At 38.1% G+C, this 18,539-nt stretch overlaps 1 protein-coding gene across 9 annotated transcripts in view; it reads right to left on the bottom strand.

The window, feature by feature from the left end:
* Positions 1 to 2,043: 2,043 nt before the first annotated feature.
* The window catches only part of ZEB1 (zinc finger E-box binding homeobox 1), a 298,099-nt gene continuing 281,603 nt past the window's right edge, over positions 2,044 to 18,539 (bottom strand). For all 9 annotated transcript variants that reach the window (XM_070428874.1, XM_070428892.1, XM_070428918.1 and 6 more), the window contains 3 exons: positions 9,327 to 11,137; positions 4,711 to 4,891; positions 2,044 to 4,572 (listed from right to left, as the gene is read on the bottom strand). In XM_070428874.1, coding sequence (XP_070284975.1) covers positions 3,962 to 4,572; positions 4,711 to 4,891; positions 9,327 to 11,137 — 2,603 coding nt within the window. In that variant the 3' untranslated portion in view covers positions 2,044 to 3,961. The remainder of the gene's footprint in view (positions 4,573 to 4,710; positions 4,892 to 9,326; positions 11,138 to 18,539) is intronic.

Here is an 18,539-nt window from a genome sequence, read left to right as displayed (position 1 = left end):
TGATTTCATTGTCTTACTCCACTGTTTTTCTGTTTTCTATGCCATCAATTTCTCTTTTATTATTGCCTATTTCCTGCTTGGTTTTATTATTCTTTTTCTAGTTTATTAAGGTGGAAGCTAGATGACTGAGTCTTCTATTTGTTTCTAATATAAGCATTTGTTATAAAATTTCTTATATGCACTGCTTTTGCTGCACACAAGTTCTGATATGTTACATTTTCATTTAGTACATATTTTATAATTGTTATCTTAATTTTTACCCATGGTTCACTTAGAAATATTCTGCCAATATCCAGTAATTTGGGGGAGGGTTCCAGATATATTTCTACTAGTATAATTCTTTTGTATTTCAAGACACTTTGTTTGCAATTTTTTTTTGAATTTGAGAGTTGGTTAATGGTCCATAATATGGTTTCTTTTTATGAACAACATGTGTTGTTGGGAAAAAAATGTTTTTGAATGGAATGCATAGAGCAGAGGAAATGCCACTCTTTTTTTTTTTTGGTTTCAGAGACAAAGTCCATATTGTGATTATCCTGATATACACTCCCATTGACCTTAAAAGAAGAAATGTGTTCTAAGTTTACATTTTCATGTTTTCAAGGCAAATCTTAAGTTTGCACATAGATTTAAAAAATCTCATGCCCCTCTTTTCTTTTTCACCACGTTATGAAATGTATATTGGTCTTGCTGACATTTTCTACTCATATTCTTTAAGGCCATATTAGAGATTAGAGTTTATACGTAGATAGTGTAAAGTATTCTTACATGAGATGTGATATAGGGTAGTTAAGAGCATGAATCTTAGAGTCAGATAGGCCTGTGTTAAAATCCTTATTCTGATACTTAAATTGTATGTGTTCATGGGCACATGGTCTTCAAATTCTGTAAGGCTTTTGTGAAAATTAATTTTGATAATAGCAGTGAAGCACCTCTGCATGGCACAAGTAAATAACATATGGCATTGTTTGTACGCATTTTGAGGGGATACTTGGAAGTGTTCACACATTTTACTTTTCAAAAACTTTTCTGATAATGCCTAGATTCCTATATTAGCCATTTATCCACATGTACTAAGCACTGCCTTCTCTGAGCTTCTTAGTAGTGATTACAGTATGAATGCCTCACAAGAAGGAGTATTTATTCTTATTTCCTAGCCCTGTACAATGTATTTATTTATTAGGTAGCTGTCCTTAGTGACAGAAGAAATGAAGCAACCTGACTTTAAAGAGCACTTAGTAGTGTGAAGCTATAAAAAGGGAACTGGGTCCTAAAATAAAGTCTACTAGGACTGGTCTATCACTTCTGTGGGAGGGAGTCATATCATATATCCACAGGCCCTGAATGCCTGTGTCATGTAACATGAAGTAAAACACCAGAAATACACCTAGAAATAAACTCTCAAATCAGAACAGTCTGACAATAAAAAAGTGTAATTTAGTTTTTGTCTCTTTTGTCAAGTGTAATAGGATCTGAGTAAGAAAATTATTAAATTTCTGGAATCATTTAACATATATATTCTCGATTAGAAGCAGAATAGTAGTGTAAACACAGCTAAGCTATCTTAACATGCAAATTATATTTTCATTCAATGTTGTACTTACTGGTGCCAAGCACTCTGCAAGGCACAGAAGATCTGAGAGTAAATATGGCAGACATGGCCTCTATTCCTAATGGGGAAGAAATAAGAATAACTGCATAAGAGCTATTATAAAAAAGGTACAAGGAGGTGTGGTAGTACAGAGGAAAGGTATCCTAAACTCAGGCTTCCCTGGAGTGACCTGAAGGATGAGAAGTCATGGGATAAAGAATTCAGGATTTCAGGAAGAGGGAGGAACCTCTGAGGAGGCCTTTAGTTGTCAACTCTGACCTTCCCAGAAAGAGCCCCAAGAACATCCATAATTTAGTAATGAATGTCTAAAACATTTAGTTTGTTACCCACAGTCAGCCCAAGATAAATCAAGTGCAGAATGACAGTGTAATACCCCATTTCACAGAGTTTTCCAAAGAAAATCTTGAAAAGGATTAAAAGATGACAGCAGGTCAGGCTTGTTGATGCATTTTATTGTGAGATGGGGGAGTCTGGTAAAAAACTAGAAAATGATCATGGTGTAACAAGGAACTTAAAAATGAAGAGTCAGATTTTGCAACTTACATACATGAATACAGGAACAAATTGGCACAAAATGTTAAACATTGTTCCCAACACTGTTTATATAAGGTTATCCTAATTTGGCTTACTAAGGAAATGAGACTTTTATGGTTAGGCTATCTCTTAATAAAACTGCAGAGCATCATGCTATTAGTCACACAGTGAATTTCAAAATTTAAGAGTTTTATATTAAAAACTGGGTAAAGGTAAAATGACTTGATTGTAGTTGTAAAACTAATACATTCTCATTTAAATTCTTTTCTACAGTCCCAAGGCAAGTATAAATGTTAACATAACACTGTTAAATCAAATCTCAATGCAAGAGAACCAATTGCATCTCTACTTTAAATCTTATCAACTTTCCAAATTTTCATACTAAAATATATTATTGTATTAATACAAACTACAGTATTATACACTACACTGTGTAATAAATAAAGAAATATAAAAATAAGACACATAAATATAAAAGTTTTCTAAAACTAAAAGTACATATGTCAGTAAGAAGGGTATTAATACTGCCAAATTTGAAGACATACAGTACAAAAATGTTGCACAGATCTATAAACTAAAAGAAATAAAATAATACTGATAGGTAAAAATCAGCTAATGTTAATAAACTGGGTCCATAATAACTAACATTTGGAAACAGTTATGAGACAAATAACAATGGCATGTCCATGTCAGAAATGCAGGTACATGGATTAAGCAGATTAGAAAATTTCCCTTTCATTTCTGTAGAGAAATTCTGAAAGTCAATTAACGCAAAATGGATACTGAGGAAGTAAAAGATGAAATGTCCCAGTGTTTCAGTTTCTCTGACAGTCAGTGGTTAAGTTTTATTTTGGAATTTTGATAAAACAAACAAATCAACAAATGCTAGTTATTGTAGGCCACACATTGAATGAAGGCGGGTTAGAGCCTTAAAAATACTGATAAATGGCACTTACAGCACACAGGTCTTGCTTAAGGCCAAAGGAGATACAAAGCTTCATATCATATCCTTCATATTTTTTACCACATACTCAAACACAATTACAAACACTGATTGTGAAGACTCTGCTGTCCTTACCAGTATTAACACTGTTAGTCCCTGCAATCAGAACCCAATGACAATCTTTTGAACTCTATTTTAAACCACATGAGTAAGAAACTTCTGTCCTTCTACTGGCTGCTTTCTTAAGGCTAACAATACATTTTAAATGAGAATACACTCTACTCTGACATCTAAATATTAGAAAGTACTACCTTTGAGATTGAATTTATAAAAGGTAGTTAGCACAATTTGGAACTGCATTATACTTCTCTATGAAGGGGATTTTGTAGTGCAGAAGTTCTCACATTAAAAAAAAACAAACACATAATAAAATACTGAAGTGGATTCAGCATATGTTTACCAATAAAAAATTATAAAATTTCTCCCAATTGTACAGCTTAAGATTAAACCAACATAAGAGTGATAGTTAATACTGATAAAATGAAACAGTGCTAGATGTTTAATCAGTTTTCTTTAACCTGTTACATCTTTGCTTTCTGAGTCATTAAAGTTTTCTAATCTGCTTCACGTTTCAAACTTGTCCCTAACTTTGAAAAATGCAAGAAAAATTACTAGGTTTGAGGTTCAGGCACACCTGGATTTTTTTGTGTTTTTTTTTCTTTCTTTTTTTTTTGTATTTTTTTAAATTTTTACTTTACACAGTAGTGAACAGAAATCACAGTATTCAGGTTACTGTGTTTCCATGAAAAGCATGTATAATATAGAACAAACTTCATTACCAATTAGAATTTATTTTCCTTCTAGAAAAACTATTAGGCTTCATTTGTTTTTTCTTCAGACACTTGCTCACTATCCTCACTTACTTTTTGTTCTAAGCTGCACACTTGATTTACAGCTCCATCATCCTTCACGGCACCTTCAGTTTTTGTTTCTTCTCCCTCATTCTCTGCCTCTTCCTCCTCCTCTTCCATCTCTACTTCCTCCTCCTCCTCCTCTACCTCCTCCTCCTCCTCTTCATCCACTTGTGGTTTTTCACATTCTTTTTCTTCCTGCAGTTCTTCCATCTCTTTATCTTCTTCCTCCTCTTCCTCTTTTTCACTGTCTTCATCCTCTTCCCTTGTCAAACTCTCTCTCTCATCTGAGTCGACCTGTGAGGGAGATGCCCTTGCACCAACATGCTCACTCGTTAAGACCTCAGGTCCTGCTTCTTCCTGCTCAGTGCTATCACGTTCCTCTGCTTCTCTCTTGCAATAGGAGTAGCGATGATTCATGTGTTGAGAATAAGACCCAGAGTGTGAGAAACGCTTCCCACATTTGTCACATTGATAGGGCTTTTCTCCAGAATGTAATCGCATGTGTTCAATCAAATGATGTTTGTGTTTAAATGCCTTTTTACAGATTCCACACTCGTGGGGTCTTTTACCTGTAAAACATATGACAGCTATGAAATAGAATGGTGGTTTTAAGCAAATAAAATCCTTACAAAGTATTTCAAGGCACTTCAGATTGTGAAAAGGGTTAAAGGATCATTTTTAAAAAACTGTTAGGTTCATCAACATACCTGTGTGTTCATATTTATGTCTCAATAATGAGCTACTCTTCTGGAATATCTTATCACACAAATCACAAGCATACATTCCATTTTCTGTCTTCCGCATTTTCTTTTTGGGTGGTGTAGAATCAGAGTCATTCTGATCCTCTACATTTGATACTCCTTCTGAGCTAGTGTCTTGCCTTTCATCCTAAAGAAAAAAAAGGAATAAGAAAATTTAATTTAAATTTAAAAGATACAAGATACATAAAAGTATAGGTTAAAGAACTACTTTGATTTATACTTTCAACAACTTGATCAAAGCAAGCACACTGCTTATCACTGCAAATGGGTTCCATCAGTGGGGTTAGATGAGAGGTGGGGGCTGATGTAGATGAAAGTGAAGTTGGGGGCAATATAGTCACAACTGTAAAAAAAAACATATGGTTAGGTCAACTGGCACTGAAAGGAAAGGACACCAAAAAGAAAAAATGTGAAATGTGTGGTAATAAAATTTACTTAGTCCCCTGTGAATCATTACTTCACGAGAAATTTGCAGAAAATTTTAACTTTAAGTTTGTTAAATAATCACTAATATCTAACTGCATCCTTTACTTTCATCTTTTTATCCTGGGTTTCACTAAGAAAAAATTAAGATTATATTTTTAAAGGTGGTCTTCAAACTGTATCTTTTAGAGCTTCAAAGTCCTGTGAACTAACCTCTGTGGTCTCCTTGAAAAGAGAGTTTTATTCTATCATTTTCTAAGGACCAAGAGGAAAAACAATGCAGGGATATTTTTAAATAAGAATACTTATTAGTCAAAATGAATCTTTAGAATTTCAGTGTAATAAAAACATTTCAGGGAGGTCTAAAGGAGGAACCAAGATGGCAGCAAAGGTAAACACCTGAACTTGCTGCTGCGCACAACCACATTAAAACTACAACTAAAAGACAAAACAAATATCATCCAGAACCAAGGGAAGGCTGGATGAGTGGAAATTCTACAACTAGAAGGAAAGAAAAAAGCACATTGAGTCCAGTAAGAGGTGCAGAGGTGTGGACGTGTGGAGGTACAGAGGCGCATGCGAAAGGGGCTGGCACCTGGGTACGCTGTTGTCTTTTTCAATCAGGAGGGAGATACAAGCTCCTGACTGCTCTGAACTCCAGTTCTGGGCAAGAATCTGGGGACACAGACTCATAACAGAGAGAAACTGGACTGTCTGGCATCAGGCCAGAATATGAGGGTGGCTTTCTTGCAGAGGTGCTTGTAGCAGTCATTGTTCCTGCACGGGGTCGTGGGACACAGAGACCCAGGGACCTATTCGGGGGAGGGCTGATGGGCAATCATTGCTGTTTGCTCTGCCCTGGTGATTCCCTGAGATCCAACCCCACCCAATTTATAGTCCCACACAAGCTGTGTGCAGAGGCTTTTGCATACGAATGGTGTGACCTTTCTCTGCCTAAAAACCTGTCAAACTGCAGCTGGGTCAGAGAACCCCAGAGCTTCCAAAAGAAGGTCTAACGCTTGTCAGCAGCCTGCATTGCTTCACAGCTGCGCCTCATCTGGGCACCTCCAACCCCAAACAAAGAGGAGGAATCTGAAGATCTCTCTGTAGCTCCTGCTGGGTGGCCTCAGGCAGTGGCTGACTTTGTACCTCCTTGGAGATCCAAGAGCCAGTGTACCCAGTGGTCAGAGTGAGACCATCCAGATTACAACTCTTCACATCCATAAGAGACACACTCAAGGTGCAGACTCAGTGAGCGCCAAAACCCCACTGAAGCAAGTCCTTCCCCATAGGGGTGTCTCCAGCACAGAAGTTCTCCCATTGTAGACACAACTGGTCCTCACAGCCAACTGGCCTGGAGGTCAATTCCTCCCAGTGATACCAACAGCAATCAATGCTTAACTACAACAAGACTGTGCACAAAGCCCACAAAGGGATGCGCCAAGAGTGTCCACCTCAGGTAATTAGGGAGGCTGAGCCACTGGGTCCTATAGGACACCTAGCACACAAAGCCATTCTATCAACACAGGGAAGCAGCCAAAATGCGGAGACAAAGAAACAGGTCACAAATGAAAGAAATGAAGGAAAGCAAACTACTGGATAAAGAGTTCAAAACCACGGTTATAAGGTTACTCAAGAATCTTCTAGAAACCTCCGAGAAATATAGTAAGACCCTCAAGGATATGAAAAAGGACCAATTAGAAATTAAGCTTACACTGAATGAAATAAAGAATAATATACAGAGATCCAACAGCAGACTAGAGGATCCCAAGAATCAAGTCAAAGATTTGAAATAAAAAGAAGCAAAAAACACCCAACCGGAAAGGCAAAAAGAAAAAAAAAGAATACAAAAATATGAAGGTAGTGCAAGGAGTCTCTGGGACAACTTCAAGCATACCAACATCCGAATTATAGGGGTGCCAGAAGAAGAGAGAGAGCAAGATATGAAAACCTATTTCAAGAAATAATGATAGAAAACTTCCCCCACCTGGTGAAAGAAATAGACTTACAGTTCCAGGAAGCGCAGAGAACCCCAAACAAAAGGAATCCAAAGAGGACCACACCAAGACACATCATAATTAAAATGCTAAGGGCAAAAGACAGATAGAATCTTAAAAGCAGCAAGAGAAAAACAGTTAGTTACCTACAAGGGAGTACCCATACGACTGTCAGATGATTTCTCAACAGAAACTATGCAGGCCAGAAGGGAGTGGCAAGAAATATTCAAAGTGATGAATAGCAAAAACCTACAACCATGATTACTCTACCCAGCAAAGCTATCATTTAGAATTGAAGGTCAGATAAAGAGCTTCACAGACAAGAAAAAGCTAAAGGAGTTCATCACCACCAAACCAGAATTATATGAAATGCTAAAGGGTATTCTTTAAGAAGAGGAAGAAGAAAAAAAAAAGGTAAAGATAAAAATTATGAACAACAAAGTGACAACAAATACATGTCTATCAACAAGTGAATTTAAAAATCAAGTGAACAAAAAATCTGATGAACAGAATAAACTGGTGAAAAGAATAGAATCAGGAGCATAGGAAGGGAGTGGACTTACAATTCTTGGGGGGAAGGGGGTGTGGGGGGTGTGGGAAGAGACTGGACAAAAATCGTACACCTATGGATGAGGACAGTGGGGGGGAGGGGTAAGGGCAGGGGGTGGAGTGGGAACTGGGTGGAGGGGAACTATGGGGGGGAAAAAGAGGAACAACTGTAATAATCTGAATAAAGATTTATTTAAAAATAATAATAAAATAAAAAAAACATTTCAGGCAGTCTCAGGGAGATAATTTTGTATAGGAGGTCCTCAAGTAAGTAGGATAATCCTACAGGGAGCTTGTAGTAGAATTGGTCTCCTAAGATTCTTTTGTGTCTTTTCTAATGTCTTCCATTCTGTTACCTCTAAACCCACAAATTTTCTAAAAGTTTAAATGTTTTCCACATTTCTTACAGCTTTGTAAGGTAGGAGAGGACCAGTCATCTGTCTGGGTCATTTCTGAGCTGCCAGTGAGTGCTAAGTAAGTTGGCTTCACTTTCACTGCTACTTGATATAGTCATAATTAAGTGAAATGTTAGTGGTTCCCCATCTATTATTAAAAGGTGTGCATACTATTCTATACACTAAAAATTTAGATGAATTTACTGGTCATATGAAAAGTTTTTTTGAGTTATCACAAATTACAGAAAACCCAACTGGTAGCAATATTTAAGGGGGGGGATATTAAACACATTTGAACATGTTTGAATAAAGGATGAAATCATTTTATTCAATAAAAAAGTGATGGGAAAAAATGGAGAGACATGTTATTGAAAACGAAAGTCTGGACAATGAAATATACCACAATCACACATAATGTTTCTATCCAGAACTATCATGAATTTTGGGAGAAAGTTAAAAAGAAAAAAATGTATATAGTGATTTACAATCATATTTCCTCACATATATTAATTATTATATAACTGAACATTGCTTAGTTATAGGTTCATAAAATGATCAGCAAATTTACTAGCTGAGTTCTTAGTATACTTAATTCGATTTAATTAAAGCCTCTTAAAACAGAGTTCTTAACACAAAAACTGACAGCTAAGTTTGCTTGTTGTGGAATGTCTGTGAATGGGAACATATTTCAATTTAATAATGATCATAATCAAGGCAGAAATTATTATAAAAAGAGAAATCCAATTAGTGAGTATTCCAATTTTTCTTCTCTGTCTCTAGCTTTAAACAGTCAAGACTTTAGTTGAGACTTACCAACCATTTTTCACAGTAGACTAACACTTTAAACTTTGACAACTATACCTTGGATTAGGAAACAACTAGTGACATGATGCTACTAAAGTTAAAGCAAAAACTCATCTATTTACTTTTAAAAGTGAGTTTGTAGCAACTTGCATGGCTCTAAAAAAATTCATTTTCCAGTTTCATTTTGTTCATTTCCAAAATGTACAATATTTCTAAGCTTAAAATTTCCACTTGTGTTAGAAAAATATCACATTTTCCAAAATTCTGACTGCTGCTTGTTAAAATAAATTTTTAATATTGATAAATAAATTTAAAAAAAGAAAAAAGTCAAACTATCATTTTACTAAACAGATTTGGGATGGGAGCCTTTTTTTTTTTTTTTTTTTTTTTTTACCTGATTTCCATTTGGCTGGATCACTTTCAAGGGTGGTTCCTGGACTGCAGGGCTGACTGTAGTAGAGTATGTGTAAGCCACCTGGGGAATCAGAATAGTCTGCTTATTGGCAGCTAGTGCTCTCAAGCATGGAACACTGTTCTGGTCAGCAATGGCCACGATTGTGGGTAACTGGGCAGTAACTGTAGGTATAGCAATATTTATGGGGTTGGCACTTGGTGGGATTACATTTACAACTGGTACTGAGTCTGTAATACAACTGTCCTTTTGTGGCTCCTTTTTTGCACAAGACAAATTCAAGGGTTCTTCCTGGACAGAATAAACACTGTTGTGGTAAACACTAGTGATAGTTGACCTTTCCAATAATTCTCCCTGTTGCTTTGGTAGTGAAAGATCAAGAGGTTCTACTTGTGGCTCTTCTTGTGCACCTTCTGCTGTGTACAAGTAACCCTGTGCATTTCTGGATGAAGAAAGGTTTAGAGGTGATGGGGAAGATGTAATACTTCTGGAACCATTGATGGTTGATCCCACTGGTAAAACTGGAGAGTTAGTTATCTTCATAGGACATTGTAGATTTATTGTGCTGTCCTTAGATTCATTTGCATTTGTAGACTGAGGATGATCATTATTCTTTGCAGAGACATTTACTTTGCCTGGTTCAGGAGAAGATGGTTCAGAAGACTGCACTGAAATCTGTCCAGTTTGCATCTTTTCAAACCACTTTTTTACTACATCCAGTGGTAGGTTTACTGAATCAGCAATTTTTGAGAGCTCTTCTGCACTTGGTTGTGCATTCAAAGCATAATATGCTTTTAGAAGAGACAAGAGGTTCTTTAACGGTGGCTGACTGGGAGACAAATTGCCATCTCCAGAACCTGATGAAGCAGAAGACTCAGGTTTCTCAGCTTCTGGTGTAGGGAGTGGAGGAGACTGAGCAGGCTGCTTTAGGTTATAGTGCTTTAATTCTGGAAGTGCATTAATATCTCCTGGACAATCGTCACACAGAAGGCAAGTGCTATCGTTCACCTCTCCTTCAAAGCTTTTGTCCTTCTCAGATTTAACAGTAAGATCTTCTGGTAACTTTTCACTTTTGCAACTGTTTGTTGGGACTGGAATTTCTTTTTTTAAATTTTGAGGAACAACTTGAAGTTGGCTAGGCTGCTCAAGACTGTAGTTAATGATAATTTTGGTTGTTCCATCTTGATCAACCAAAGGAAGACTGATGGCTGAAATAACAGAATGGCCACCTTGCTGTATGGATGAAGCACTGATTGTTTCTTGTTCTTTGGATGCAAGATTGGCTTGATTATTCTCCAAAACTTGCCTTATAACATTGCCATCTACTGCCACTTTAAGTACATTCTGAATATCACTTAAATTGATACTTATGGGAGACACCAAACCAACTGTTGGCAGAACAACAGCTTGCACCACACCCTGAGGAGAACTGGTTGCCTGTAATGGGCCACCACCACTAAAAACCCCATTTTGTAAAGGGGTTGAACAATTGATTCCTGAAGCAACCACTATGGGTTTGAATTCATAATCCACAGGTTCAGTTTTAATTTGGTTTATAGAAAGTTGTTCTTGAAGGGGTTTATTCTCTATCTTTTGCCGTATTTGTGGTCGTGTGGGACTGCCTGGTGATGCTGAAAGAGATGGTGAGGAACACTGAGATGCCTTGAGTCCTGTTCTTGGTCGCCCATTCACAGGCATCAAGCTGATACATTTCTTACTGCTTATGTGTGAGCTATAGGAACCAGAATGAGAAAAACGTTTCTTGCAGTTTGGGCATTCATATGGCTTCTCTCCTAAACAATAACAAAAAAATATATATTTATAAATTTTTGTTTCCACATTTTCCGTAAAACAAACATAACCATTTAAAAGGGTTTCCATGTATGCTTGTGGTACAATTTTATTTAAAATCATTTTAAGTTCAAAACCCACATAAATGTTATAAACACTAGTAAAACATTAGTCTGAACTACATGTGCTAATCAATAAGAGAATATTCTCTGCATATTTCTGCTAACCATTAAAACTTCAAAGCATTCTCAAATACCCAAAATACATTACAACCTACTCTTCCAAGTATTTTTTCTTATTCTGTTTCACCAATGTATGTAATTTTCTGTATTTCAATCTACTTAACCACCTGTAGGATAAACTATTAGAGGAAAGAAAAGTAAATGAAATGTCCCATAAAACTGAACAAGTCTAAATATCTCTGACTGTATGAATCATGTAAATACCTCTTTCCTATATCTATAAGGTTTCATTGAAAAGATCTTTCTCAATGGGAATAAAACTATAAATATAAGGTACTTCTATAAGCTGTAACTTATTAAACTGGGATGTATGTACTCCCAGAGATATAAGGCAATGTTCTAGTGGGTATGCAAAGCAACTTGGATTTCAATTTAAGTGACACTGGTTATGGTAACTTAAAATAATATTTTTATATTAACACACAGATTATACTATGTTGCACAAATGCAACTTGTAGAGGCCTCCTTTCAAGTTGTTTCCCTAGACGTCCCATGGCATTTATTCTTGGCTGTTAGGAATACTTCAGTAGAAAATTTGAGAAGCCCTGAGTTAAGTGGACTATTTCATACAACCCTAATTTTTCACGTATTCATTTATAGTTATAGTTCATTACTTTATAAGTTAAAGGCTACACCAGTTTCAGAAGTAAGACAGAAACTTCTGGGTTTTGTGTGCCATTTATACCTTGCACCTATTACAGTGCAGGTCACAAAGATGCATACTAAACCTTTTTTTTAAGATTAATGAATGGCTAACTATAGAATTATGAAATGTAGTGGTGCTGATTTATCCACTCAATATCAAAGTAAAGCTCTTTATATCCCCCCTTTTTAAAAGAAATAAAATAAAAGCAGCGAGAACATCAATATAAACTCTTCTAGTTATGTGATTTTAATTTGTCAAGTTTAAAAAAAGTGAGTTATGTTTGCTCAGAAATTTGATTACTTGAAGAATCTGATATCAGAATTGAAAGGCATCCCAGAAGTCCCCTACTACAGCCTCCTTCTCAATGGAGAGTTCATTTTATATCATACTTGACATTTGATATTCTCTGCTCAAACTCCTTTATTAAGAGGAGGTTACTGCTGCTAGGCAACTCTATGAAGATGGTCCAGTTTGGTCTTGCTGAGGCCCATGGATTTGGGTTCAGATCCTAGGTCTGCCACATAATATTTTCTTAACCTTTCTAAGCCTCAGTGTTTTGGTGTGTAAATAAATATAGATATACCCTCACTGGCTTATTATAGTTATACTAGTGGCCTGGTGCATGGATCTGTGCACATTGAAAGGAAATTAAGTAGAAGAAAGATTCATGTGGTAATTACGTTACTGCAAAAAATTACATGTCAAAGTAGTATGTATAGTATCTATATATATAAAAGGCTAAGTGACCAACTGTCCATCCGTCTGACTGACCAGCCGACTGGTACATATGACATGCACTGGCAATTTAAAAATAAACGTTGACTCGCACAAGGAAAATTTCCCCATCGACTTTCTTAATAGTATTACTCCTTCGGGAATTCCATGTCATAAATTAAAATTGAAAGTGGGTGCAATCATCATGCTACTGAGAAATCTTAATAGTAAATGGAGTCTTTGTACTAGATTTATTATCAAAAGATTGTGACCTAACATAATCGAAGCTGAAGTATTAATAGGATCTGCGGAAGGAGAGGTTGTTCTGATTCCAAGAACTGATTTGTCCCTGTCTGACACTGGCCTCCCATTTAAATTAATTCAAAGACAGTTTCCCGTGATGCCAGCATTTGCAATGATTATTAATAAATCACAAGGTCAAAATCTAGACAGAGTAGGAATATTCCTACCTAAACCCATTTTAGGACATGGTCAGTTATATGTTGCTTTCTCTTGAAATCGAAGAGCGTGTGACGTTAAAGTTAAAGCTGTATCCTCCCCTACCTTCTCACTGTAGTTTGACAATCTATTCAATGCATCTTTGCAGGGGAGCATTGCGAGGGGGTCAGGTAAGAGATCAACCGAAGGACTTGTATGCATACATATAAGCATAACCAATGAACACAAGACACTGGAGGGGGGGGTGAGGGCATGTGCTGGGGGGTGGGGAGGCCAAGGAGAGGTCAATGGGGAAAAAAGGAAACATATATACTACTATTTGTAATACTTTAAACAATAAAATAAAGTTAAAGTAGTAAATACTTCATCACAAGGAAAATTAGGCAAGCACTCTGAGTGTTTATACTCTTAATGTGGTGTACAGAAAGATATTAGAATAAGTTTAATCAATTTATCAGTCATTGTTTTAACAATGTTGTTTTTATATCATGTTTTTGTTGTTGTTCTATCATGTCTTTGTTGTTATATCATGTTGTTTATTTATCATTGTTTTTATCAATGTTTTTATGTCATATTTTTGTTATTTTTATATCATGTCTTTGTTGTTTTTATATCATGTTGTAATTGTTTATTATTCAATGTACATATTATTTTCACATACATTTTAGTGATTTTCTTTCATCTCTGACACTTCTATTATAGAGAAAGGGAGAATAGTGATATTAAAATATTTTGCATTTTAATTTTATAATACTATATTATACATATACTATTTTGACATGTAATGTTTTGCAATAATGTAATTACCGCATGAATCTTTCTTCTAATTAATTTCCTTTCAATGTGCACGAATCCATGCACTGGGCCACTATCTAATCTAATAAAAGAGAAACATGGTAATTAGTGTACAACCGCTACCCTTTTCATTGGCTATTCAGGGCGATATGCAAATTAACTGCCAACAAAGATGGCGATCAATTTGCATATGTAGGCACAATGCAGGGAGGCGAAAGGGAAAGCAGGAAGAAGCCCCCTGCCACTGACAGTGATCAGAAACCCAGGGGGGAGCTAAGAGCTGGGGTCAGGGCAAAGGCGGCCCCCCAGCCATGATCGGAGAATCGGGCGCCTTTGCCGGCTTGGCCAGTGATAGCGGGAAGTAGGGATGGAGCCAGCGATGGGAGCTGGGCATGGGCGAAGCTGGCAGTCCTGGGAGCTAGGGGTCCCTTGCCTGGGCCTAAAGCGGAGCCCGCGATCGTGGGGCCGCTGCCACTGCGGGTCCCCACTGCCCAGGCTGGACGCCTCGGCCAGAGGCGTCCGGACTGTGCCGGGGTGGAGCCTGCGCAATCGTGGGGCCGCTGCCGCTGCGGGTCCCCGCTGCCCAGGCCGGATGCCTTGGCCAGAGGTGTTAGGCCTGGGCAGGGGCAGAGCCTGCAACCGCGGGGAGCTGGGGGTCCCCTGCCCAGGAGATCGCGGGGGGCAGGGGCAGAGCAGGAGATCTCGGGGGGCTGGGGGTCCCCTGCCCAGGCCTAATGCCTTGGCCAGAGGCGTTAGGCCTGGGCAGGGGCAGAGCCTGCAACCGCGGGGAGCTGGGGGTCTCCTGCCCAGGACTAATGCCTCCACCAGAGGCCTTAGGTCTTGGCAGGGGCGGAGCCGGGAATGGTGGGAGCTGGGGGTCCCCTGCGCAGGCCTGACACCTCTGCCGGAGGCTTCAGGCCTGGGCAAGGGGCCAATCCTGCGATTGGAGGGTCATGGGGGTCAACGCCTGAGGGCTCCCAGTATGTGAGAGGGGGCAAGCTGGGCTGAGGGACACTCCCCCCACCACCACCCAGTGCACGAATTTTGTGCACCGGGCCCCTAGTTAGTATTATAAAATTAAAACACCCATGTGATTGGCACCAGCGAGAGCTTTATATGTATTGCGCATGCGTGAGTCAATGTTTATTTTTAAATTGCCAGTGCGCGTCATATGTACTGGCAGGTCGGTTGGTGGGACGGTTGATGAATTAATCGCAATGTGGTTCACACTGAATGTCAACAAAAACAACCAAATTCACAATTGACAATGACAGATCAAAACACATGTCTGTGATTGGCACCAGTGAGAATTTATATGTTTTGTGCATGCGCGAGGCACCGTTTATTTTTAAATTGCCAGTGCGTGTCATATGTACTGGCTAGTTGGAAAAACGGTCACTTAGCCTTTTATATATATAGATAAGATAATACAGTGAAACTCAGGGTGCTCTCACTAAATGTTAGTGATTCTTTTAAAAAGCATTCTACTGAGATACAGTTTCAGTCAGTTTGGTATGATGGTATGATGCCTACTTACTTCCCTGTGCTAGTTTGTCCTAATGCCACATAGAACAAGTCTGACTACATAAAATACATAAAATAACTAGAATGTGGATGTACATAGTTAAGTGTTCAATACATGTTAGTTATCATTATTGTTGGGAATACTCTAATATTTTTTTGTTAGAAAGTCTGTAGAACAATTATTTGAAAGCCAAAGTCACTATGTTTGTTAGAAAACTCCTACTTTCTAACTTCATAGCTTTATGCTGTATAGCTAAAGTACATCAATTTATCAATTTAGGTTAGTGTTTGCAGCTATCAAACCCTGGAGGTGACATCAGTAAGTTGTGCTTCTCAAAGTTAGATGTACTATGAATATTGAGGTTTGTTTTTGTTTGTTTGTTTGTTTTGTGTGTGTGTGTGTGTTTTTAGGGCAGAGATGGGTGTTCGGTTACATCTGATGTAAAAATTTTCCAAGCTAAAATTAATATAAGGCTATGGAACAAACCCAAGTTATTTTCTGGGGAGGATCATAGCCCACATGCAGGTGCTATTTTGTCTCACCTTAGAGTAGAGGTGTGGTAGCCTCTTGCTCATTACAGCTTAATTCCCACATGCAGAGCTCAAATGATGGCTGACACAGGACTCTACAGCGGGTTCATTTTATGGATATCACAAGATAGCAACAATCAGTATAATTTTAGGGAGTATAATTGAGGACCACGATCCTTAATACTTTTTAAAAGTTTACTGAAGGATATGCAGTCATCCATTATTAGATACGTTGAACAGTGCTTTTAACACTATGATGAAGGACCACTTATGTGTGTTTTTTTCATTTTTTGTTTTAAATTGACAAACTACTAAAGATCAACATTGTGTAAAATAGAATGAAATCATCACAGCATTGTCTTGATATATAACAGTTTGTAAATGCTTCCTCTTGTTTCTGAATTTAAAGAACCGGTAATAACTAGCTTGCAAATTGCTACCAGTTCTGGGGTAACACTGAGTACCCCAGCTCAACATTTTCTTTTGGAATAAAATAGGCTATCAGAGAGCTGTAGATTTAGATTGTTCAAGTAGCCACCCTGGAGAAATGCTTTTTCCTAATTGTACTTTGGTGAAATATCACTGGATTGTGTTGAAGAATATTATATTAAAAAGAAAATTCTATCAAATTCTCCACTATATTAAGTATATTTCTGAGGATGATATAAATTGTATTTTGCTCTTTCTTCTTTATGATGCTTCAAGGAACAAGTTTCTCTATAGACTTAGTTATCAGGAAAAAGTGTGCTTTTCCTAGCGACAGATTTCTTTTACTCACAGACACTTGTCTTGGGTTACTGATTGCAGGTTTCTTACTGCCTAAGCCTCAGAGTCTAATTTGTGGTCTACTTCCAGGATGTGCAAGGGGTTTCAGAGTATTCCTTTTTATCACATTTGTTACATGCCTGTTTTACTTCCTTAACTTTATTTTCCTTATATATTTCAAATTAAAATTTCTTGCTGTGTTAAAAATATATAAACCTCTTATTAAATAATTTTAAGAACAAGACAGATATTAATATGTAAAGAATGAGCAGTGCAGAGTTCTGTGTTCCATGACAAGGCCTAAATCTGCATTAGTTTTTTTTTTTTTTTTAAGATTTTTAAATTGAATGTTAAAGAGAGAGGAAGGGAGAAGAAGAAAGAGAGAGAAATATTGATGTGAAATGAAATACCCATTGGCTGCCTCCTGCATTCCTCCTACTCAGCCGGTGTTCAAGCCATAAATCCTAGCATATGCCCTGACCTTTTGGGAATGACATTCAGCCAATTGAGCCACACCACCCAGGGCTGTATTAACATTTTATTTAATTAATTTATTTAATTAATTTATTTAATTATTTTATTTATTTATTTTATTTTATATTTTATTTTATTTCCAGAGAGGAAGGAAGAGGGATAGAGAGATAGAAACATTAATGATGCAAATCATTTATTGGCTGCCTCTTGCATGCCCCATGCTGGGGATGGAGCCTGAAACCCAAGCATGTGCCCTGACCCAGAATCAAACCATGAGCCATACCGGCCAGGCTGTATTAATTTTTTAAACAGCAGCAGCATATTGTTAGCTTAGATAAAGCTCTTGACCATCCAAACTCCTAAAATTTTTCTGTAGGTACTACATACAGTAGCTCCCTACTTACTGCTTGATTGATACTGACTGTTGAATATACCAATGCAGGATCATGTGATTAAATATCAACTTGCTTCCAGATCTGTATTATAATCTTTGGTATGAGCCATGCTTCCCAGCTTTGTATCATCTATAGATTTGACAAATTCTTACTCAACTGGAACAGGACCATATGACATTCACTTTTACATAAATTTTACTCTAAGCTTTATTTTCCCTCCTCTTCCCCATTTCAACATTTAAAAAAGCTCTCCCAAATTAGTTGTAACTCTATCAACTTCAAATCACCTCTGGTAGGAAGGGAGGTTTATTAAAAATATACTAGAGGCCCGTTGCACAAAAATTTGTGCAGTCGGGGGGGTCCCACAGCCCGGCCTGTGCCCTCTCGCAGTCTGGACCCCTCGGGGGATGACCACTTGCTGGCTTAGGCCAACTCCATGGGGGATTGGGCCTAAGCTGGCAATCAGACATCCCTCTGGCAGCCTGGGAGCCCTCAGGGAATGTCCACTTGCCAGCAGGGAGCAGGCCTAAGCTGCATTTGGACATCCTTAGCGCTGCTGAGGAGGCAGGAGAGGCTCCCACCACCACCGCTGTACAGGCAGCCGTTAGCCTGGCTTGTGGCTGAGCAGAGCTCCCCCTGTGGGAGCGCACTGACCACCAGGGGGCAGCTCCTGCATTGAGCATCTGCCCCCTGGTGGTCAGTGTGTGTCATAGTGACCAGTCATTCCCAGTCGTTCTGCTGTTAGGGTCAATTTGCATATTACCCTTCCCAGGAGTGCCTGGTCAGCCTGGGTGAGGGGCTGATGGCTATTTGCAGGCTGGCCACAGCCCCTTCAGGGTAGGGGTTCCCCCTGGGGTGC

This window comes from Myotis yumanensis, unplaced genomic scaffold (genome assembly GCF_028538775.1).
Source record: "Myotis yumanensis isolate MYYU_CA2020_CCGP unplaced genomic scaffold, mMyoYum1.0.hap1 SCAF_1, whole genome shotgun sequence".
Lineage (NCBI taxonomy): Eukaryota > Metazoa > Chordata > Mammalia > Chiroptera > Vespertilionidae > Myotis > Myotis yumanensis.
Note: the sequence above shows the minus strand (reverse complement) of the source record. Positions and strands in the feature narration are given on the sequence as shown.